The sequence below is a fragment of the Equus caballus genome, chromosome 11 (genome assembly GCF_041296265.1).
Source record: "Equus caballus isolate H_3958 breed thoroughbred chromosome 11, TB-T2T, whole genome shotgun sequence".
Classification (NCBI taxonomy): Eukaryota; Metazoa; Chordata; class Mammalia; order Perissodactyla; family Equidae; genus Equus; species Equus caballus.
This window is the reverse complement of record NC_091694.1, coordinates 18,015,736-18,040,806: the sequence shown is the minus strand read 5'-3', so window position 1 is coordinate 18,040,806 and position 25,071 is coordinate 18,015,736. Positions and strand designations below refer to the sequence as shown.

Sequence of the window (25,071 nt, the reverse complement as noted above, 5' to 3'; positions counted from 1 at the left end):
CAGGAGCCCAGGACATTCCGGATGGGCTACTTGCAGTAGTCCTACATTTTCCCATCAGCCCTTCTCCCTTCTCAAAACAGTATGGGGACCTTACTGAGGACACTGCTGGGGTCTCAATTGAGGGTAAATCGGTATGTAGTCTCACCAACTTCTCTCAGATACTGTGATTCAGGAAGCATTACAAATCACAGTTGATTGCACGGGCTACCTATAACATTTTAGAAGAAAAACACATTTAATGTAAATTAATTTAATGTAAAGTAGTTTTTTTTCACAGACAGCTCTTAATGTACTAATTACCATCAAGGAGAGAGGAGCACTCACAGCTAACTCTCTTAACAACATACTAACCACGAAAAAGGCTGTGCAATTCCAGTTGTAACTTGACCAGTTTCAGTTGACCAGTCAACTGAAACTCTTTGGCACAGCAACTGCTCTAATTTAAATACACACACCCCTTTCACTTCTTACACACACATTCTTTTCCTTATCTAGTCACTAGTGGAATATAAGGTCATCACTCTTCCCCGGGACCCATGTTTTCTGCTAGTCCACTCAGCCCTTCCATTCTTGGCTTCCTCGCCAAAGCCCCAACAGAATGTTCACTAAGAAGATACTCAGAGTTGACTGGCAAGTATATGAAATTAGCTGCCAGACCATAATCTAACGGAGATATTTACATACTGAGCAAGGAAGTTCTTCCACAACTTTAGGTTAACACAAAAAGGAGAGATACTAGAAGGAAAGATGCAGAAAAAGTAAAATTGTACAAACTGCCCAGCTAGAATACAACTGAAGTGCCAAACTTGCCATCAGTAAGAGCTCACAGCAGACATGCCGAGCCTGCTCCAGATCGAATCATGCCAAAACAACAGTTAGCCAGCTGGGCTGAACCTGCGGCTAATGGGTGTATCCTGCAGGCTCTTCAAGAAAAATAATTTCAATTCTGGTCCTCTCATTTAGTAACATGAAAATATGATGCTCAAGCCTTTTCTTGCTAGAGAGGTAGTCAATAGGAGCTAATAGAAGTTATCATGCAAACCAGGACACCTGAAAGGGGAGAGCTGCTGATAATCATGCTGGAACAACAGGTGAAAACCAGGATCGCACAAAGCAAATTGGAGTGTATGGTCATCCAAGTTTTATCCAGGAGTTTCCTGTAGAGCAGGTAAAATTATCAGCATAAAAATACAAGGTCTTAAGACTCAGGTGAGAAATCTGGAAGACAAGGCTAAAGAAAAAGAATGGGAAGAACTGAAGAGAGAAAAAATGTGGAAGAGAGTGGCATCGGTCAATACGGAAATAATGAGAGTTCTATTCTAGAAGACGAAGACTATTTCTAGAAAACACAGAATTCCATAGTCCATTTCTAGATATGGACATGAGAGTGTCATCATTAAACTCTGGTACCACTTTTCTTGCGTGCAAAGGTAGACAGTGGGTTGTAAGAGACAACTCAGAATGTGGGGAGCCTGGGTTCAAGGCCAGAGCATCCTGGCTGCACTCTGTAAGCCTGTAGGTGTGGGGCTCCTGCCACAGAGGGCTTAGGGCAGGTCTGAATATAGTCCTCAAGGACGCTGCAAGCTCTCATCGCGCAGAGCCCACTCCTGGAATCTTCAGACAAGCTGGGAGCCACCTGTGTGTAGGGGCGGGGCAGCAGCTGCAGACTCTGGAGTCTACATGAATACAAATGGGAACACGCCAGCATTAGCTCCATGTTAATCCCAGCCTTTCAGAATCACAAACCACAGCAAAGCATGTTCTAAGTAGATTCTGTCCTCCATTTTCTATAACCTCTTTAGTGTTCTGAAGTAAGTGAAGCCAAATTCCCTGCTTCTTTAGGGGCTGAAAGAGTTCATCTCAGTTCTGAAGTGGTTGGCATGAAGTACCCAGTTAGTGGGAATCTGATGACAGTAGGAATCTGATGACTTAGAAAATCCCTAATGTAGTAAATCTGTCAGCAATTAGTTGAAAGCATACTCTAATCATATTTGGTAGCATATAAAAACCTAAATGAGCAAATTCAAATCGGTGCTATCAGTAATAATCTCTAGTTTCTAAAAATAACCTGGGAGTAGACCAAGCAAACATTAGCTGTCTTCTAATGAAAGTGCCTCAGGAAGTGGACCTAAACTTTTGGCAAAGCACTAAAGCTTCTTGGAATGACCTTAAAATCCCTTATTTGTTCTCCCTGCTTTTCAGGAAAAATTCTTACATTTTTCACTTAACATGAGCCACAGAGTTGGGTATTATTAATAATATAAAAAGTCACAAGGTCTGAAAGTTCTATTAAAGATCTCTACCATCCTCCTTTGTGTGCCAAACAGACACGAACGTCAAAAGATAAAGTGTATTAAACAAAACAAAAGGCATGTCCTCCCCACCCCCCGCCACACAGGGCCTGTAGTCACTTCCGGAGTGTCCACTCAGCTCAGTTAATACATGTACAAACTTCAACAAATCAGCTACATGATATATTAGGATGTTAACCCCAAACATCCAAATTCTGTTGCTTAGTAACTGCTGTCAAAAGATCCAATTTCCAGCTCTGCTCTTTGTATGGACTAAACCATGAAAAGAGGAGGATTAGGCACCATGATTCTGTTCTGTGCAGACTACAATTTGCAGTGGGATTTACAGGAGGATATTCAAAGAAGATTATTTCTTTCTTACAAAGCTAGCGGAAAGGAAATTTTTTTTCCATTAATTTTCAGTCCTTTAAAAACAAGCCTATATTATGTTATTAATGGGTATAGTTTTATAAATCACTGATATTTTTACTTAATTCTGTTCAAACAATTTAGTCACATTAGATTGTTCTATTTCATCTCTGCATTGATTGTGTACTCAGAAAGCATCAAGATTAGGTAATTATTTAAAATCAAATTCTACTGCTTTGTTTATTTGTTTATTTAATGCCACTAATAGAACTAGTAAAATAGACTTTTTAAAAAACCATAGATGCAAAAATGGATAAGGAAATGAAAATTTTAAATTAGAATGAAGTTGGGGAAACAAACATAAATGAGGGAGAAGAGGAAGATCTCCAAATACTTCAAATATCTTAATGGAACATATGGTATCCCCCCAGAATGCAAGGGTAATGCCTCACACAGACTTTGGCAGTGCGGAGGAGTTTATCTATGGAGAAGGATTTATTAAGCAAATAAGAAAAGTACAAGGTGAATTTTAAATTAATTGAGAATAAACTACTTTCATATATATATATACATACACACACATATATTTTTTAAAAGATTTTATTTTTCATTTTTCTCCCCAAAGCCCCCAGTACATAGTTGTATATTTTTAGTTGTGGGTCCTTCTAGTTGTGGCATGAGGGACGCCACCTCAGCATGGCTTGATGAGTGGTGCCATGTCCTTGCCCAGGATCAGAACCTGTGAAACCCCGGGCCACTGAAGTGGAGCGTGCAAACTTAACCACTTGGCCACAGGGCCAACCCCATACTTTCATATACTTTAGCACTATCTATATGTGAACAAAAAGCAATAGCTTAATTACAATTAATTCTTAGATACTCATTAAAACAAGACTAATGACCCCTCCACTGACAAAAACTCTTACCTCATAGTTTAAGTAACAAAGTGGGCTATAAAGATATTCTATGAATTAACTATTCAGACCACCTCTCTTCAACAAAAATTAATGTTATAATATTTTTGAGTTTCATGAACTATTGCCATTACAAAATGTTTTGAAAATTCTTTAAAATCGAGCATTTAGTAGTCATTAAAATGTAGCTGAAGAAATAATTAAATACCCATCTTTTACCTATCAAACTGGCAAAAAAATATTTTAATAATATCAAGGGTGGGTGAGAGTCCAAGGAAACCGACACTCTCAAATGATGGGTTCGCAAGCATAAATTGGTACAAGTCTCTCAAGAGGTGGGCTTTATAAAACATTAGTATTTTTACATAAGAGTTTTGATAGCAATATTTATTAAAATATTAATATTTTTACCTTAGCAACCCCAATTCTGAGAATTTATCCTGAGGAAATACCCAGAAATGTATGTACAATAATAATGATAAGTAAAAATAGCCATTACACAATATTTATTGAGCATATATTATATCCCAAGGCACTGTGTGATACTTTATATAAATTTTTATTTCATTTAATTCTCATAACAACCCTATGAGACTGCTATTAATATTATCTTCATTTTATAGATGAGAAAACAGAGGATTATAGGTTAAGTGACTGATCTGTGTGGTGGAGCTGGGATTCAAGTTCAGATCTATTTGAAACCTAAGCCTAAATTCTCCACCAGTAAAATATGATGCTACTCTAAGAAAAATCTAAAAAGAAAATGAGGGCAGTAATTCCCCTAGTTTGGGGGTTCTACAGAATATTATTTATAATTGTGAAGAAACCTGGAAACAACCTAAATGTTCAACAAGAAGAAAACGTTTAAATGGATATTATATAGCTATTAATTTAACATTGAGATAAATTTTAATGACGCTGAAAAAAGTTCATAATATATTAAATGAAAAAAGCAGGTTTAAAACAGTATGTCGAATGTGATCCCCAACGCATAATGTGTGTGTATGTGTGTCTGAGTAGAGAAAAAAATCGAAGGACAAATATGAACTCCTTATTTTCTTCTATGTTCTTTTCTGTAGTTTCTAAATTATTTTTGTAATTAGGAAAAGCTACACTTTGGGGTGGATGGTGGGTGAGAAGCCTTTAAAAGGAAAGAAATGTCCTCTCCAGGACGATAAAAAATTATAAATTATTTATACTCTGAAAAAAAAAAAAGAAAATATCTTCTTCCCATCCTCATAGTAAAAATGAAGGGCAGAGAACAGTGGTGGGAGGTAGATGAGAACTGCTGAAGAATGGCATTTATATTCCACTTCCAAAAGCAACCTGGAAGACTTCGCACCTTTAGACTGGTTTGAACCCTCAGGCTTTTGTCAACCTATCATTAGGCAACAATGTGAAAAATATTTGCAGGGAAAGATTTTGCAATATTTCTAATATATTTCTAAGACAACTATGCTTCATTCTTTGTTCTGTACTTTAGTTACAGGGAATAATATTTTTTCCCCAAGGAAAACCAAAAAGTCTAATATGAATTTATTACATTGTTGAAGCAGAAAGAATTTTTGTAACTTTAAGGGTGCATGGATGATCCAGACAGTGAATCACGAATCGAAACAATTTTGAATAAGTTTGTACAGACATTTATTTTTATATTCCTTAGGGTTCTACTCATCTAAACTCTACCTTGAAAGGCTTCAACAATTTAAAGATTAAATCATAAGTTATTAAGCCATTAATTTAACCATTTAAGCCTCTAAAATCAGCACATATTACCTTCCCCCCTCAAGTCAATTTGCAAGAGATTAAAATAATAAAAATGATAATATCTCACACTTACAAAGCAGCTTTGATCTGCAGGAGACTAAACTAGTTTTTAAAACTTTATAGAAAAACTAGGACCATCCACCCACATCTCCGAGTACATCTGAGGTAGAAGCTGGCAGCTGGCGAAAAGCAGTGGAGTAATTTGCCATCTGCACAGAAGACTACTACTTTTGAACAAGTACAAGGAATAGATGGAGTTAGAAAAATGCAAACAGAACTGGCTGTTTAATTAAATGGTAAGTTCAATGGCCACAGATGCCAAGGGCTATTATTTAAATTTTCACCGGAGGAAGTGGCTTTAAGGATTCCCTTTAGAGGGCAAAAACCAAAGAATAGCAACCCCTACCTACTTTAGGGAAGTCACTGGTCCTAGAGATTCTGTCCAGATTTTCCTGGGAAGGACAGATACTACTGGTTTCACCTCAGACACAGAATGCACTGACTATGCTTTTTAAGTTCTTTTTGTGTCTCCTTCTCTTTCATACTCAATTTCAAAGATCCTTACACAGAATATTTATCGTGACGTCTCAGTGTGTAGGGCTGGAATCCTGCTCCACGCTCTGCGTCCTCCATCCATTTCAAGCACCCCACACAATTTTCTGCCACCTGCATAAGCAAGAGACTAACTTCTCAAAGATATTTTTTTAGAGTCTGCTTCTTTTTAAATATATTTTTCCTTTCAGTCTCTTCCCCAAAGAAAAACTGAAGTAATTCTATGCTACATCTTCAAAGTGAGGGCCCAGCTGGAAGGTAAAAGAGCACCTGAGCTGTCTTCACTAGGGAGCTCTCCAAATTCTCAAGATTCTCTCCCTGATTCTGATTTTCCCACATCTCTTTAACTCATAGTCACTTCTTATCTATAAAAGATCAAGCATGAAAAAAAGCATTGAAATAAAAGAAATTCTTCAATTAGATATACAAAATAATTTCTTCACTGTTTGGGAGTATAGAAAATTAGAGTATCAATGGCAATACTGCCTACTAAGTGAGCTGAACGGCCACTGGGATCAGGAGTCTTCATCATTGACTCTTGTTGTCGTTTAAAAAGCAGCCACCTACTATCCTAGATGCCTTACATGGCACTTGCTTCAACCTAAAGAGATGGACCAGATGATCTTGGAGTCCTGTCAGCTCTAGGAATCTATTCTACGTTGCTCTTTCAGCGATGGTTCAAAGCAGCCATATTGAGAAGGTGACAGATGGCACTTGGAGAAAGGAAGGAGGATGAGGACTGCACTAAGTCACCATTATCTAATACACCACATTCCTTTTGTAGGAGTTTTGGGGGATATCTTTCCAATGATATGCCTCTGTTCTTTCCCAAACTATACAGTCAACTTAACTGACCCCAAACAGTTTGACTCTGTACATTGATGAAAGAACTTAAAAAAAAAAAAAAATCCTAAATGAATTTGCTCCACTCTACTCAAACACTCTTAACTAAGACCCTTCTTTTAATCAAGTTGATACAAACTTAAGAAATGAAAACTAATTCTAATATGTACTAAACAAAGCATAATTTAGAAGATAAAGATAGTCTGATAAAAATGTATTACAAAGTCAAATATATCTGAAACAGTCACTGTTTCTCCCCAAATTGTGCGGATAATTTAGTTCCACTTGAGAAGAACATAGTTGCTATGGCTTGTGTGTGTGTTTATATATATACACATACAAAGATAGATAGATATGTACATGTGTACACACACACATCTAAGAGAGAGAAAATTAAAATGAAAGTAAAAATCTTGATACCTTCTTCATGGCCTGACACTTGGCTGTCTCAGAAAAGCCAATCATCTTATCAGGAGAACAGATCTTGATGAAGGGGAAGTTGGATTCCTCTGCAATCTTCGCAGCTAAAGCCGTCTTCCCACTGTGAGGAGGGCCTGCATAAAGACATGAGCAAGTCAGGGGAAAAAAGCCAACCTAAGCAAAGGGGAATAAAACAAGTTTAAACTTTCATCCACAATGTACTGAGGTTTCAACTAGTTGCTCATTAACATTTCCTGACACAATTTCATGCAGACGTGTTTTCTCTTATTTATTAGCAACTAAACTTAATGAACTGATTAGCATTTCTCAAAAGTATGATGAAATACATTCCTTCTTTCTTTCTCACACAGCCTTAATCTTTCAAACTTCTGGCTAAATATATAAAATGCAAGGGTTTTGCTTCTTAAAGAAAGAGAATGCATTCAAATGCATATCAGTACTTATATTATTAATTCCATCAAATCGTTTGTCTAACAAAAAAAATACAATCTTCTTAGATGATTTTGGGGGCAGGGAAAAACTGCCTTATAGAAGCAAGTGTGGCTTAAAAAGCTAGAATTCCTGGGGCTGGCCCGGTGGCGCAGTGGTTAAGTTCGCATGTTCTGCTTCTCGGCGGCCCGGGGTTCGCTGGTTTGGATCCCGGGTGCAGACATGGCACCGCTTGGCAAAAGCCATGCTGTGGTAGGTGTCCCACGTATAAAGTAGAGGAAGATGGCCATGGATGTTAGCTCAGGGCCAGTCTTCCTCAGCAAAAAGAGGAGGATTGGCAGCAGATGTTAGCTCAGGGCTGATCATCCTCAGCAAAAAGAGGAAGACTGGCAGCAGATGTTAGCTCAGGGCTGATCTTCCTCAAAAAATAAATAAATAAAAAAAGCTAGAATTCTAAAGACTCAAGCCTTCTCACAAAGGCAACCAAATCTAAAAACTTGTCTGTATTTAGACATCTCCTCCTTTTTTACTTCTGTGTAATGGAAGATGTGACCTCTTCCATCCATAAACCAACCAATTCTTCCTTCCCATCTTCTCAGGAACCTGACATTATTGATTGTACCCCTCCCCTATATGTTCCATCTCTTCCTCTTTCTTGAAGGCTTTCTTACAGCATTTAACCATACTCTAGTCTACCTGACAGGTTAATAAACAAAACAAAAAAAACTCCTGGATTTCACACCCCTCAACACTACTCTTTCCTCTCCCTTCAAAATGGAACTTCCCTAAATAATATGCTGGCTGCCTTCACTCTTTCCATCCGTCTTCAAACAAACCCCATGGCTTCCATTCCCATTTGATGGAACAGGCTCCTCACAGGGTCACCAATGACCTCCATGTCACCAAATCCAACACACACTGTATCTGTTGGCCTCTTAGGGATATCTGATACAACTGGTAGCCTTCCTCTTCCTTTAAATACTTTTCTTTTCTTGGCTTCTGAGGTAGCACATTCTCTTTTCTCCTTCTTACCTCTCTGGTTACTGTTGCTCAGTCTCCTTCATCAACTCTTCCTGCTCTACTTCGTCCTTAAATGTTAACACACCTCAGAGATCAGCTCTAGGCCTCCTTTTCTTCTCAACCTACCACCTTTTTGTAAGTGACTCCTCCACTCCCAGGAATTCAGCAACAGTCTATATACTGACAACTCATAAATGGCTATTGCCAGCCAGACCTCTCTTCTGAGCAACAGACCCACATGACCAATGGGCTACTCAACATTTCCATCCAATTATCCTATAGGAACCCTGAACTCAACATGTCCAAAAGTGATCTCATGATCTTGCTTCCCGAAATCTGCTTAACCACTAGTATTCCCAATCTTAGTTAGTAGAAACCTGGGGATCATGTTTGATACCTCTTCCCATACTCAATCTAGTTACTTAATATTTCTAAGCTTCAGCTTCCCCATCTACAAAACAGGGATAACAGCAGCATCTACCCTCACTGGATTGAAGTGGGTTTTAAATGAGATAATATGTGTAGAGTGTTAGTAGAGTGACTGGCAAAAGTAAGAGTTCAAAGAATGTTAGCTTAATTATGTTTAGTAATTAATAATAATTTTAAAGTCTCTTTTACTCTACCTCCTAAACATTTCTCAAAATGGTCTACTTATTTTCATCTCCACTCCCACTATGTTACTTCAAATCAAAATTAGCTCTCACCAAGACTAATGCAACTGCTTCTAACCATTGGTCTCTCCCGTATCTTTTTTGCCTCTTCAGTCCCATCTCTATCACAAAGCAGTCATGATGTTTTGAAAATACAAATCTGATCACGTCACTTCACTGCTTAAAACCCTACAAATGGCTTCCCATTGCTCCTCAGACAGAGTCTAAATCCTTAACATGGTCTACAAGGCTTTGCATGAACTGACTCTTGTCCACTTCTTCAGTCTCAGGTCTAGCCAATCTCCCTTTCTGTTTCAATATCCTTCCTGCCCAGGGCTTTTTCACATGTTGGTCCGTCTTTCCCAGTTACTTTGCCTGGACAGCTTCTCCTCATCCTTTGGGTCTTGGCTTAATGTGTTTCTCTCAGGGAGCCCTCATCCCCAGACCTTTGGAAGGGGTGGGATTCCCTTGTCATGTGGACCCACTGTACTCTTCTGTTGTTGTACTAATCATAATTGTAAATAATAATTTGTGAATAGAATGTTCTTCCCTTTTAGTTTATTTGGTAAAATCCTAACTGATCCTTCAAAGTCTCAATTAAACACCTCCTCCAGCTTTCCTTGATCACCCCCAGATTTGCATTCACACACACCTCCACACACATACACCATAGTTAGGAATTTGTTTACATATCTTTTTTCAAAACCAGATTGAACTCTGTGAATGTCTTTGTATTCTCAGCAACTAGTTCAATGCCTAAAACATAGTAAGTACTCAGTGAATATTTATTTAATGGAATCGAGTACTATGTATGTGGTATCATTCAGTCTACTAAGTAACACAGAAATTTAGATAACAATCCTATAAGAAAACTAGTTGCTGTTAGTTATCAGTAACATTTTACCCCAGGAAAATTTTAATTTGTGCACAATATTGGTGTGTAAACTGGATTACTATTTTCAGATCATGAACAGGTTTAGAACAGAAAATAATTCATGTTTTTGGAATGTGCTAAATGGCTTTATAAAAGTGCTGCTTTTTTTTTTAAAGATTTTATTTTTTCCTTTTTCTCCCCAAAGCCCCCCAGTACATAGTTGTATATTCTTCGCTGTGGGTCCTTCTAGTTGTGGCATGTGGGACGCTGCCTCAGCGTGGTTTGATGAGCAGTGTCATGTCCGCACCCAGGATTCGAACCAACGAAACACTGGGCCGCCTGCAGCGGAGCGCACGAACTTAACCACTCAGCCACGGAGCCAGGCCCCAAAAGTGCTGCTTTTTTAAAAAACTTTTAATGCCATCTTGTCATTCTTTCTCACCTTCCAAAAGGACGCTAACCAATGGAGTACGGTCACTGTTTTTAGTCTGCTGAACCAGCAGCTCCCCATCGTCTAGAACTCGAGTAACTGGATCACCCCATTTGATGATACCATTCATAATGTAACTTGCATAATCCTCTTGGTTTGTGCCAAATGCCTATGGAGGAAAAGGATAGTTTAAAGCATTTCGAGCATTACTTTTAAAAACTAAAATATTTAAAGATATAAAAGATGAGTAATAATTCCTACAGGCTAAAAGTGTAATATCCCATATTAATGTAAAAAGCCTGACAAGCCAAAAATAAAAGCTGTTTTACAATTTCTCATTTAACTTTTTACCCACTGGGGGTGGGGGCTGCTTTGGGTGACTTAATGGAATAAAGCAATAGATTCTAGGCTCAGATTCTACTAAAGGCCAAGCCCTTGTAATCCCTGAGAAAGGGTAGGTTCCAATGTGCTTGTTTCTGTAAACAGTAAGCAGGTTGTGGTCCTCTGTTAAGCACAAAGAGAAAAAGAGATTACGGATTTAGAAATTAGAAACAGTTGGCTCAGCAGACAAAGATACTGTTCTAACACTGACTGTACGTGTCATGGATTAAAATGGGAATATGAAATGGTAATGAGGAAATCTTGGTATGGTATCTTGAAATGGTAATGAGGAGGTCTACATCAGCTTGGTGGTAGGTTTGAAATGGCACCAAAAACATTAAGTAAATAAGTGGCACCAAGGTGAGCATATATGTGTAAATACAAGATTTAGAATGAGGTAGAAATGAGCAGCTGTAATAAAAGATTTAAGGGTTAGAAAAAGGAAATAAAAGCAATTATTATATATAATAATTTTATTTGTGCTCACTATATATTGGAGCTTAAATCACATCCCTCTTAATTTTCAACTTCTAATCTTAAATTGTAACTCCCAACAAACCAGCTGCTAAAAGTAGTCAGTAACGTTAGTACTTAGTTACTTAACTGAATTGTATTTTCATAAGGTTTACAGGAGAATAAATGAGTAGGAAAATACAACCCAATGTAACATAGCAGTCACATATCTTGAGAATTTCAAACTTTTAAAAATTATCACATCCCTCAAAAAGTCAATTTTTCATTACGTGACATATGGAATAACTGTAACAGTTCTCTAGAAGCTGCACCTCACAGAAAGTCATTCTTTGTAATACTTTCTCTAAACAGTATACAGTGGTCTCACTACTCTATTACTTTGCCACCAAATCATTTTTCAGACCACTCTCTGGTCCTTCCATACATTAGTCCTTTGATTCTTGAGTACAGAGGAAAGTCCTATTCCCTGGTCTGGATATGGTAAATTCAGTGGTCCTGTAAAAAGTTATAAAGGAGGAGCCTAATAAATACTGGTTGAATGGCTGTTGTAGGAAATATGTAGATTGGCTGGCTTTTGTCTTTAATTATTTCAGGTATACACTCTAAGCCTCACAGCAGCAGCTTTAAGATGCCTGAACCAGGAAACAGTGACCCTACCAGGCTACACAATATGTATGAATCTTCCCTATTTATCCTGTCATTTCATTTTTAGACCCTTGGAATAAATAAAATAAGTTATTACTTACTTAAGTTATTTTAGTTTCCCCTTCCTCGAAGCCAAATTATTATTTATTTACTTGATTTAATTTTTTTGAGGTAACATGGATTTATAATATTATATAAATTTCAGGCGTACACCACTGTATTTCGACTTCTGTGTAAACTATATTGTGTTCACCAGCAAAAGTCTAGTTTCCATCTGTCACCATATGTAGCCCTGTACCCCTTTCACCCTCCCTCTACCCCTTTCCTCTCTGGTAACCACCAATCTGTCTCTGTATCTATGTGTTTATTTGTTGTTGTTATTTATCTTCTACATATGAATGAAATTACATGGCATTTGTCTTTCTCTGACTTATTTTGCTGAGCATAATACCCTCAAGGTCTATCCATATTGTCTCAAATTATTTGTCATTAGAAAATCTTGGAATAGATCAGTTAGACTGGGCTCTAATATTTTGGTAACTCTTACAAATGACAACAGCAAAAGATTAAACCATTTCCATTTGAAAGTAACTATTCTATATTTCAAAGTCACAATAGTCATAAAGCAGGGCTAAAACAAATCGATTTTTGTCTTTAAAGGAGATACTGGCAACAAATAATTATTGTCAAGAATATATATAGAACTTATACATATCAAATAAAAATAAAGAATAAACAATACAACAGAAAAACAGGCAAGAGACATGAACAGCATTTCAGAGGACACTCATATGGCCATTAAGCATATGGAAAAAAGCTTAACTTCATAAGTAATCAGTGAAATGCAAATCCAGACCAAAATGAGATCCCATTTTACATCCAACTTAAGGGGAAAAATTAAGTCTAACAATAAGTGTCAGTTCTAGAGGACGCAGAGTAACAGGATCTCTTTTACATTTGGGGACAGTGTTTATTGATTCAACACTGGGAAAGCAGTTTGAAATTCTTCAGTCTGAAGCTGGACATTCATATACCCAACAACTCAGCAATTTTATTCCTAAATATATATCTAAGAGAAACTCGTTCAAGAATGTTTATAGCAGCATTTATTTGTAATAACAAAAAACTGGTAACATTCCAAATGCCCAATGATAGGAAAATAGATAAATTGTGGTAGTCACACAATGGAATGCTACTAAGCAATGAAAATGAAAGATGTACAGCTACAGGAAATCATTTGGATGACTCGGTAATAAAATATGTAATAAAATAGCAAGTCCCAGAAAATTACATACACCATATCTTATTCTAGACACCATGTGGACTAATGACAACAGTGTGTCAAGAACTGAAGATTAAGATTAATCCAATTCTGTACACCCGAGGTCCATTTAGGAAAGAAAAACAAACATACACAGCTCTTTAAGAGGCCTTTCTACAATTTGTTTTTGTACTGATATAGGACTCCAAACAATGGTTACTCAAACATTAGTGGTTGTTTTTATAGGAAAATGGGTTAATGAATGTAAACTGTATTCTAAAGTTCCAACTATGACTGTTGAGGTTTGAGTACATTTTAAGAAAACTGACATCTTTTTCTTAAAGGCCACCTAGGATTGTGAAGAGTCTTAGAAATTATAGCAGTTAGAAGAACTAGAGGTATTGAGAAAGAAAAAGGCATGCTGTAGAAGTGGTTGAGGAAAGAAAGAGAGAAATGAGAGTTAACTTTAAATATCATAATAACTAACATATGGAGGATGGATGAATTAGAATGAATTTAGGTTTCCATAGCTTCAGACTGTATAAGAACTAATGAGAAAACTAATTCGAGTTCAATATAAAGAACTAATAATTAGAAAGTCTCAAAATTGAATGGTCTGCCTTATAAGATGGTGACTTTCCTATCATGAGAAATATTTCAGTAAGTATTGGTTAGTTACTGCCATCAGAGTTACTGTACAGATGTTTCTTATATTGGACACTTCCAATACTGAGATTTTCTGATTTTTTAAAACTACATATGATATAACCTTCCATAATACTAGGTAAGATGGCACTTATTTTTCTCCTGAATTATTATTGGTTTTTTGGCTTATACATCACTCAATATTCATACTCACTGGCTTGATATCATTCTCCAAAGAAGCAAGGAAGTCTCCTCTTGTCACCTGCAGGCTCTCTGCTTTCTCCATGTCCACTTCCACTTTAGTACTGGCCTAATTAGAAATGAAAACAAAATGTAAGGACTTCCAAGATTTAAGCATATCTTCAGCCGAGGAAATAACACCTGAAGACTTAAAAAGCATAATTTTGCAGACAAAAAACATCTCTCCCAAATTCACAAACATATATTCTCTTTGCCTGAACGACTGCACTTCTATGAACTTATCCCATAAATATATTCACAAATGTACGCAAAGTTACATGTACCAGGATATTGGAATAGCAAAAGACTGGAAGCAAATTAAATGTCCAGCAAGAGAGTACCACTTAAGTAAATTATGACACATCTGTACCAAAGAACATTGGACGGCCATTTTTTCAAAATGAGGCAAAAGGAGGAGAAAATACATGCAGACGGTCTCTTAAGAACAGTGGTTCTCATCCTTGGCTGCACATCAGAATATCCTCTCGAGCCTTTAGAGCTTATTTAGGTGCCCAGCCCCACTCCCTTCAGGATTTTGATATAACAAGTCCAGCAGAGGGTCCGGACACTTATATTTTTATAAAACGCTGCAGGTAATTCTGATGCTCCATCAGGTTCGAGGACCATTACTCTAGGAGAATAAGGATCTAAAACTTTCACTTGTATTCATACTTTGTACTTGAGAATCGATGTGCCAGCTGCAAATATTCTGCTACTGCACCTGGCGCTAACACTCAGAACAGACATCTGGAGAAGCATCAAGGCTTTTATCAGCACTTGGAGCTGCCTGGACCTGATGAGTGATTGAAACACCAACACATTTTTTAATGCGAGTGGGCTCTCTCCCAATACCATAAGGCAAGTGAGTCTAATTTTTAAAATGGTACTTTAGTTTCCTAAAAAGTAGCTTAAAAAAATCTGACTACAAAACAAAAGTATGTTAAGCAATATCAACCTTCCATCGATTATTATAAAACATGAGTCATGTTCCTTTAGGAACAGACTGCTGAGACAAACAAAATAGACATTTTTTTAAAAGTCAGCCTTATGGGATAAAAATAACTGTGTCAGGAAACTGGATCAAGATGGCAAACAGAACACATTTATTTATCTTCCTTCCTGTCCCAAATTTCAAGAAATGACAGAAAGTGAGAGAGAAAAGTTAAAAAGCATGGAAGATATATCCAGAAGTTTTAACACTGATCTAAGAGGAGTCTCAGAAGGAGAAAAGAGAAAGAATGATAAAGAAAAAACAATAAGACAGAAGAAAAAAATTTTTCCACTGCTAAAGAAAGGTATGTCTTTGCAGTTTAAAGTGTTCAATGAATGCCAATGAGGCTAAATGAAAAGAAACCCACATCTGTCTAGACACACTGTTGTAAACTTTCTGAGCACCAAAGATAAAGAGAAAGTCCAAGAATATTTTTGAGAGACAAAAACAGGTTACCCTGCAAAGGAACCAGAGGAAATCTGGCATGGTACCTCTCATGATAACACTAGAAACTAGAAGACAGACGTAACCATGTCTTCAAAAATACATCTGGCTATTTCTACCCTAGAAAATGATTCTCATATGTACACAGGGAGCACAGGCGAGCATTTTCCTAACAGTATTATGCACTGTTCTAGGCGCTAGAGACATACCTGCAAGTAAAACAAAGTTCCTGCCCTTATGGATCTCACATTTTAAATTATGTTGTAATATTCTAGAATACTATGCATTTGTCCAAAATAGTGAAGACTTAAATATACTAATATGGAAAACTATCCAAGACAAATTGTCAAGGGAAAAATATAAATTGCAGTACAATTCCATTGATGTTTTTGTTTTTTAAAGCACATATGTATATGAATGAAAATGTGAAGGAAACAGACTATAAAGGTATATCCCAACTGCTGGTGACCTCTGGAGAGGGAAAGGCAAAGGGTGTCAGCAAAGGTCTTTCCCACTTTTCCCAATATACTTTAGAATCCTTGAGTCTTCTACAAAGAGAATGTGTTCATGTATGATTTCTATATTTTTAAAAAGAAAGTTAACAAGTAACATTTAAATAGACAAAATATTCTACCTACATAAAGAGACAATTAGCATTTAAATTCTTAATAGGGTTTTCATTGGCACATATTAGCCATTCAATAAATATTAATCACATGTATTTGACATTTCTAAGTAAAAAAAAAAAAAAAAAAGGAAATGGTGTTACAGGAAACACACAAACTCCACGAAAGAATTATGATGCTCTGTTCTTAATATATAAATTTCTACAGTGCTTTGCAGTTTATAAAGTATGTTTATATATATTAGCTCCTTTTATCATACCCATTATCAATCACTTTATCTGTATATAAGCCTGGAAGTTTTTTTAAATTAAGAATAAGGGTAATTTAATTAAGGGTAGATATACGATTTAGTTTTCCAGGTAATCTTATATAAAGATTTTAAAGTCTGATTAAAACTTTTTGACACATCTAAAAGGTGTAAACTCTCAGGTGAAAGTGAAGTGAGCTCTGACAGAATCATACTAAAACCCCAATGAAGCTACCTGCCTCACCTCTCTATACAGCCCTAAGCTTTTACTATAACTTTTTTTGTATTTTGATTTCCTCTTATAGTGAAACTGAAATCAAATGATAAAAACATATAGCAATATGAAGGGAAAATCTTGTCTATATTTCAGTGTTTGCCAAAAAATATGACAGATTTCAGGACTGAAGCTGGTGTGAAACTTGTCTTTTTACTATCAGGAAAGGACTCATTCAATGAATTAAAAGTGAATTATGATGGGGGCTGGCCCTGTGGCCGAGTGGTTAAGTTCGCGCGCTCCGCTGCAGGTGGCCCAGTGTTTCGTTGGTTCGAATCCTGGGCGCGGACATGGCACTGCTCGTCAGACCACACTGAGGCAGCGTCCCACATGCCACAACTAGAAGGGCCCACAACGAAGAGTGTGCAACTATGTACTGGGGGGCTTTGGGGAGAAAAAGGAAAAAAATAAGATCTTTAAAAAAAAAAAAGTGAATTATGATGGCTGGGGGAGAGTTATTTTACAATAAATTGATTTTAGGCACTCCAGGAATTTTAGAAATTACCTAATTATAAACAATCAATATTACAATTGTAAATTATTCCTGTCTATTCATTAAAATATGTTTTCTAAGGACTTCTCTTAACTTTTTACTATTTTATCAAAATCATAAAATCTTAAAAAATCTACACTTCTCAATTTTTGCTCATTCAGAAACCTTTTCTCATTTGTCTGAATTAGTGCAATTTTTTTTTTCATTTTATTTATAATGGCTAATCAATATAGAAGAGGCAACATCTTTCACCTTATACCTGCAGAAACTAATAAACTTGTATTTCAACACCAGCAAATATCAAGTGGTCACCCTTAAATTTCATAACCTTTTAAATCTGACCTTTCAAAGTTCTTATCATTCCTCTTAAATTAAGGGTAGAATGACTTTAATCAATCAAAATTCTATACAAATAAGAAATAATTTTATTGAAATTCTGCAAACATAAATCAGAGCTTTGATTCAGCTGTCAAGTATTTGTGTGTGGGTCCTCAATTTATTTCCTTATAATAGGTTAGAGTAGAAGAAATTTGGGTTATGAATCTTCTCTACCTGAAGCAGAAATTCCTTTCAAGATAAAAACAACCAAATGTCACATGAATTTTAGTTGACCACAAACATGGGCTCAAGTACAAATGACATGAACATCAGGTGTTTATGACTGGATTTTTCCACTTGTCTCAGAAAACCTGAAAAAACAGTTTCACAGGGAAGACTAGTTTAGTCCACTGGACTCTGTTTAAGCCTACGTCTTTTAAAAAGGAAGCAAAATAACACTAATAGTGGCTTTTTATAATACAAAGAAAGAGCATCATAACAAACAGTTGAATGTTGGGTATGTTATAAGTTCCTTAAAAATTTTAAATCTTAAGTTTCAAATTACATACTTATTCATCAATCTCTACTACTAAAACTATGAACATCTACAGCAATGGGAACTCTAAAACTGTATGCCTTTTGTTCACCGGATGAGGAGTCTTGCTGGGAAAAGAGTGTTTAAAGACCTCATGACAGGGGCTGGCCCGGTGGCTGAGTGGTTAAGTTCGCGCGCTCCGCTGCAGGTGGCCCAGTGTTTCGTCGGTTCGAATCCTGGGCGCGGACATGGCACTGCTCACCAAACCACGCTGAGGCAGAGTCCCACATGCCACAACTAGAGGAACCCACAACGAAGAATACACAACTATGTACCGGGGGGCTTTGGGGAGAAAAAGGAAAAAATAATAAAAAATCTTTAAAAAAAAAGTTAGTGATCAACTAACTACATTTTAAAGACCTCCTGACAATGCAGTTTTTAAAAATGCAGAAAAGGAAATAAATGTTAGTACTATTTCTTTTTGGGGGGTGAAGCTAGTTTCTTAGACATCTTTCCTTTATATGTACAGAGTCCCTTGCATTAGGTATTCCACAGATACTGTAAAAAATAAAGTTATTTGGTATAAAAGGAGTTGATCACAAGTCAATATGCATCACCTGAAGTTTAAATTAAAGATAATTCAACCACACGGAAAAAGTGAGGAAAATAATGTCCACTATTTGCACTACTTCTTACTTGCAAATTTGAAAGATAATATATTCTGCACAGTGGTAATTAATATTTTAGCTTTATAATTAAAAAAATTATAACTGCAAATAGTCAGCAAAGGTCAGAAACTGAAAAGTCAGATGTTGAAAAGGATGTCTATGGTATCCTCTCAAATCAGCCAATAATAACAAAAATGGAAATGACTAACATTTATATAGTTTGTAAGGCACTTCCACGTACAGTATTTGATTTCATTTTCACAAAAACCTGATGAAATAGGTAGTTATTTCCCCTTGACAGATCAGAAACAAAAAAGTGAAATAACTGTAATGCATAACCACCCTTTGTGACTATAAAATCCATGATCTTTCCACCATTCCTCACTGCCTCATGTGTAGATAAACCCAATACATGCTTAAAGAAAGCAGGTTTCTTAGTGAGACAATGGCTTAGAGGCATTTTGGGATAAGATTATGGTGGTAAAGATGACAAATGACTAAATAAGAGAAAAATCTGGTGGCTAATGCATTTGAAAAATCTGATAACTAATAAACTTTTGTGGATTATATCAAGAGCACTGATGTGGTCTGAAGTGAAAGATTAGGATGGTGGGGAGCAATTTTCACACCATTTACACAATTTCTTTTTTGAAGTCGCCATCACTTCTTACTAAGACATTTCTCATGGCAAGGAGAAAGAATGAATGAATGAAATGAGTGGATCCATTCTCTAAAGCATCCAATACTATATTCTCATACTACCCAGATCTTTGGCATTCTTTTTTTTTTATGCAGCAGTACTAGTAGCCTCCTCCCACTGGGTATCCAGTATTTTAAAGAGGTTTTTCTTACCACACTGTCCAAAGTGGCTTCCTCCAGTATGGCACTTTTGAGCTAGAACAAAGTCACTTCTAGTATGTAGGGAAATTATGACCTATGAATACAGTTTGATTCAGAAACGTCTATCAGTTTACTAATTTAAAAAATATTCACTAACCATCTACCATGTTCTCAGCATTTAGACTTATTTGAGATACTGTGGGAGATTCAGAGATGAATAAGACACAGACTTAAAGGCTACAACAGGGGTTGACTAACTTTTTCTCTGAAGGGCCAGACAGTAAATATTTAGGCTTTGTGGGTCATGTAGCAGGCTCTGCAAATATACTCAACTCTGCCACTGTAGCACGAAAGAAGCCATTGACAACATGTAAATGAATGGGTGCGGTTGTGTTCCAAAAATAAATTTATAAAAATAAAAGTAAAATAAAAAAATAAAATAAATAAATAATAAAGTAAATAAATTCATGGGGTAGAGCAGCTCTTGGTTTAGACTCTTGACTCTTGGTTTAGAGCCACTGATAGGAGGTACCCAAACAACTAGGACATACTCAACCTAACGGTTCAGCTTTTATTATTTCCTGCACGACTTGTTATACTACACGAACTGTTGTATCCCCTCTCTTGCGTCGCCAGCTCCACTCCCCTAAATACTCCACTCGATACAGCTGCCAGAGCGAGCTTATGTTTTAACACTGTCGCTGCTATTCTTAAAACTCTTCAATGGCTTAGCACTACTCACAGAAAAGAAGTCCATACTTCTTCAAACAGTATAAAAGCCTCTTTGTGTTCCATCCCCCTTTAGTCTCCTGACTTATCCCCCACAATGTCTCTCTCTACCTCCCCTCCCCTACCTTTTATGTTGAAGCAATACTGAATACCCTAACACACCATGCTATTCTGTGTCTGTGTTCCTTAGCGTATGTTTTTCCTTCTACTTAAAATGCCCTACCGTACCAAGAGGTACATCTACCCAGAAATTCCCCTGTTTGTCTCTGCTGACAAGCTGACCACATCCGACACATTTTCACTTCCTTACCTTGCATATACTTTCTATGACTGCATGTGGAGGATTAGACTGCGAGCTGCTCAAGGACAGGCAATTGACTCCTTTGCAGTTGTAGCATTAACCGCTAGCATAGTGTCTGGCATATAGTAAGTGCTAAATAAATACATTTGGAACCAAAGTCAACTGAAGGTATCATAAATGATACTTTACCATTTCAAGGAGAAAGAGAACACATCATTCTCAAACGGGAGAATCAGAAAAAGTTTGAAGAAAGTAGCAGCATATGAACCAGATATTGAAAAGATATGTAAACACAGAGAGTAAAGGCTCTCAGTGAAGTGCGGGAAAAAAAGAAGCAACAGCAGAGAAGTGAAAAAATAAGCTAATATCTGATGACCGGTGACTATTTCACTTTGGCTAAAGTGTATGGAGCACAATCGGGAACACATCTTGAAAGGCCAGTTTACAGTAAGATCAAAGAGGACCTTAAAGACCAGGCTAAGAAGTTTATACTTTGTTCTGTAGACAATGGTGAGTCACTGAAAGTTTCTTAAGGGTAGAATGGTATGAAACAGGAAGACTGATCAAACAGAAGGTAGGTAATGGCAATGAGAAATGAAAGATACTACCAACACAGAACAGGCAAAATTTGGCAAATGACTTGATGTAGGACACAGCAGAGTGGTAGGAATCAAAGAGAATCCTGAAATTTTAAGCCTGGGAAATTGGGATAAACAAGGAGATAGGAGCAGGAAGGAAACGGGGGGGAAAAAAGACAGAAAGAAATAGCAAGTTTTGTTTTGGAATATTAAATCCGAGACCCGATAAAACATCCAGGTGGAGGTGTTTAGTATACATCTGAAAGTGGGAGAAAGATGCTCTCAAGAGATGAGATGGGGGCCGGCCCTGTGGCCGAGTGGTTGCGTTCTCGCGCTCCACTTCCGTGGCCCAGGGTTTCGCCAGTTTGGATCCTGGGCGTGGACATGGCACTGCTCATCCAGTCACACTGAGGCGGCGTCCCACATACCACATCTAGAAGGACTCACAACTGAAAACATACAACTACGTACCGGGGGGCTTTGGGGAGAAAAAGGAAAAATAAAATCTTAAAAAAAAAAAAAAAAAGATGAGACAAATTTCTGGGAGTCATCTATCTACGGGTGAAACCTGAAGAGAAGAAGGAATGGTAAAGGGTCAAATGCACTTTATCAAGCTTTATTTACCAAAATAAAAGTATCCTGGTATGTATTTCTACCACAGTATCAATCACATTATTGTACTAATTTGCAAACATGTCCATTTCCCTGACTCTGAATTCCTTGAAGGAAGAGGTCTGTTTTATTATCTTTGTGTCTCCAGCTTAATACCTCGAAAACAGCAGGTATTTTTGCTGAATGAAGCAGCCCCCATAGTTCTAGCATGTAGAAAATCCAACTTTCTATAACATGTTACAACTCCACACGATAAGACTTAAGAAAATTCTGCAAAATCTTCATCTTCACATGTCTGTTATCAGATGGTGGCAACTTAAGGTAGATGTGTCAGAGGTTACCATGGGGCAGATGACACCATTACCTTTTTTCTGGTTACTCTGAAGCTTTAGCAGTTGACAGTTAAATTCCTATTTCTTTTACCACGTCTCTTCGTCAAAAGTTAGCATTACCCTAGCCCTTGGTATGCTTGAATGGGAAGAGAAAGAATACTGGCAGAGATTTACAGGGCTGCAGACTCCTCATCTGTTGGTTGCTCTTACTGACCTTTATGTGTCTGTTCATAGCAGTGGACTGTGCTGCTCGCACCAGACCCTCCAGTTCAGCACCGCTGAAATTCTTGGTCTCTACAGCCAGCTCTTTAATGTCTACGTCAGCAGAGAGTAACTGATGCCCTCTCATCCTTGCTGTGTGGATGTGAAGGATCTGTAGTCGGCCTTTCTCATCTGGTAAGCCTGATAAAATTGAAAATAAAATGGAGATTATTCTAATCCTAATGCTTCTCTTATAGGTACTGAAGCACGTAAACATCTGCGTCTCATGATATACAACTTTTCTAACAACATTAAGTTATATGACTTTGCTCCTGCTAATCAACTCTAAACATGCCCCCGCGCCCCCTCAGTGACAGATCTGCTTACCTATCTCCATTTTAACTTCCAGTCTTCCAGGTCGAAGGAGAGCCTCATCTATCAGATCTGGTCTGTTGGTCATTCCTGAGCATGGATGTTAAACCAAAACAACATACCAATGATCAGAGTTCAAAAATAACATAAAATGTCCCTTAAGTATATGTAAGAATAGTAATTTCCCTGATAAGCTAAGAGGACATTTTATAAAAGTCAATAGAAACGGAAATAGAAAAGTCAATAGAAAACCAATTATTCTCAAATAAAAACAACATTTGTTCTTTTTTTTGTTTCTACATGGGACTTGATCATTTTTTTTATTAATTCATTTTTTTCAGATGCACATCATAATATATTTCGAATTCTGTTGGATTGCATCATGTTCACCACCTCCCCTCACGTGTGAGCCTAATCATCACTTTTGCCCACCTTCCTCCCCCACATCATTCGTTCTTGATCTGTTCTAACGAGAATACCTAGAGACTTTGCTTTAGAATTTCACTACTGTACAAGCCAATGAAACATAAATGTAATGCAAACTTCAAGTATTTAAAAAGAAGATTTAAGGTTCAGAGAGGGTAGGTAACCTGTCAAAGCGAGAGAGAGGCAATGTGAACATGATCTGTCTGATCCCAAAGCCCCTTCCCTTTCTCGTAGGCCAATGGTTTTCAACCTTCACAGACACAAGAAGTTTCATGTTTTTTTTTTTTCAAAAGCCATGTTAAGAAAAGCTCAGTACATAAAACAGCTAAAAGAAGAAGTTATAATCGGATGCGTGATCTGAAGCTCACTCCCCGGCCCTCAGAGACCCTGGAGGCCTACAGGACCAGACTGAAAACCACGCATCACATTGTGCTGCCTTTTCATCTGTGAGCTATAAGCTTAAAGCCATAGTCACTAAAACCCATCTTCTATTTGTTCTATTAAGGTTAGACGTTAAAATAGTCAAACTCTTTAATATCACTTGATTCTAATTTGGAAACATTGGCAAAATAGTGTAACTACAACCTACATAGATCTTAATTCAGAACCTCTGTGTCTAATGTTCTTGAAATCATAGTAATTTTCTTAAAGCAAACATACCAATGACTAAGATGTTGTTCAGCTGCTCTACCCCATCAATTTTGGACAGTAACTGGTTGACGACAGTGTCATGAACTCCTGTGCTACCAGCCATGCTCCCTCTCTGCTTGCAGATGGCATCAATTTCATCAAAGATGATGATGTGCAAACCACTGTTCGCACCAAGCTAATAAGGGAAAAAATTATATTAAAGGTCATAATTTGAATATATTATTAAACAAACTAATCAAAAAAGCAAAACAAAGCTTTCCACAGATTGACTTTGCTCCATTTTGACTAATAAATATATCAAGTATAACCACAGTTGTTGCCCTCTCAAAGGTGTTGGAACTGCATTCTCAGAATTCTGGAAACTGAAAAGGCATTCCAGAACCTCATATCTAATAACCATAAAACAAAAATACATGTTATGTGCTGATGAAAGTGAAGAGGCCATCAAATAACTAACTGTTCATTTACATACATTTCTTATTTCACTATTTGAAAGAACTCTTGCACTTATCAGATCCATTTCTTAAGTCAGTGAATGGCAACTCCCTCCCATTTTCCCTGAGTTTTGGTGAAAGGACTGCCCTAGAATCAGTAGGTTTAACATTTGTTTGTCATATTATACAGCTAAATGGTAAGTCCATCCAGAGATCAACTGGGAATTGGGCAAATGCGGGAAGGAAATGAATCTGATTCATATTTAGTTATATCATATGGAAAGATTACTTCTTAACAGTAAAGTGAGAACAGAGAGACAGTTTATAAAAAGAACACAGTGGAGGGGGTGCTGTTTCTTCTGCCTCATGATTTCTGTTTTAGTTTATTGGATATAGAGTCATCATTAAAAGAAATTAGTTTACATATTTTGAACCTTTAATAGAGGCAAATACTTTTAAAGGCTAATAATTCACTAGGTTAAGTTAACATGGACCTTCTAACAATTTAGATAATGAAGTCTCTTCTTAGGAACCAAAGGGGGAAGTGCACTCTATAAATTTTCTTTTTTATTAATAACAAAGAACATTAGGGATTTACAAAACAAAACAGGTGAAAATGAACATAACCTAAGTATGACAACATACGGATAAATGATGGGCATAGTGAGATTCAAGATTATATATGGTTGGTATTCATTAAAACTCTGGCAAGGATATAATCTTTTTTTTAAAAGAGTCTTTTTTTTTCACTTTATTATAAAAGTATTACATGT

General features: G+C 36.9%; 1 protein-coding gene across 1 annotated transcript in view; it reads right to left on the bottom strand.

Annotated features, from left to right (window-relative positions):
- Positions 1–25,071, bottom strand: part of NSF (N-ethylmaleimide sensitive factor, vesicle fusing ATPase) — a 142,783-nt gene that overhangs the window by 32,644 nt on the left and 85,068 nt on the right. Inside the window, exons 10-15 of the mRNA XM_001917185.6 lie at positions 23,874–24,039; positions 22,803–22,877; positions 22,429–22,616; positions 14,201–14,296; positions 10,593–10,749; positions 7,157–7,290 (exon numbers count right to left, since the gene is read on the bottom strand). Of these exons, the coding sequence (XP_001917220.2) occupies positions 7,157–7,290; positions 10,593–10,749; positions 14,201–14,296; positions 22,429–22,616; positions 22,803–22,877; positions 23,874–24,039 (816 nt within the window). The remainder of the gene's footprint in view (positions 1–7,156; positions 7,291–10,592; positions 10,750–14,200; positions 14,297–22,428; positions 22,617–22,802; positions 22,878–23,873; positions 24,040–25,071) is intronic.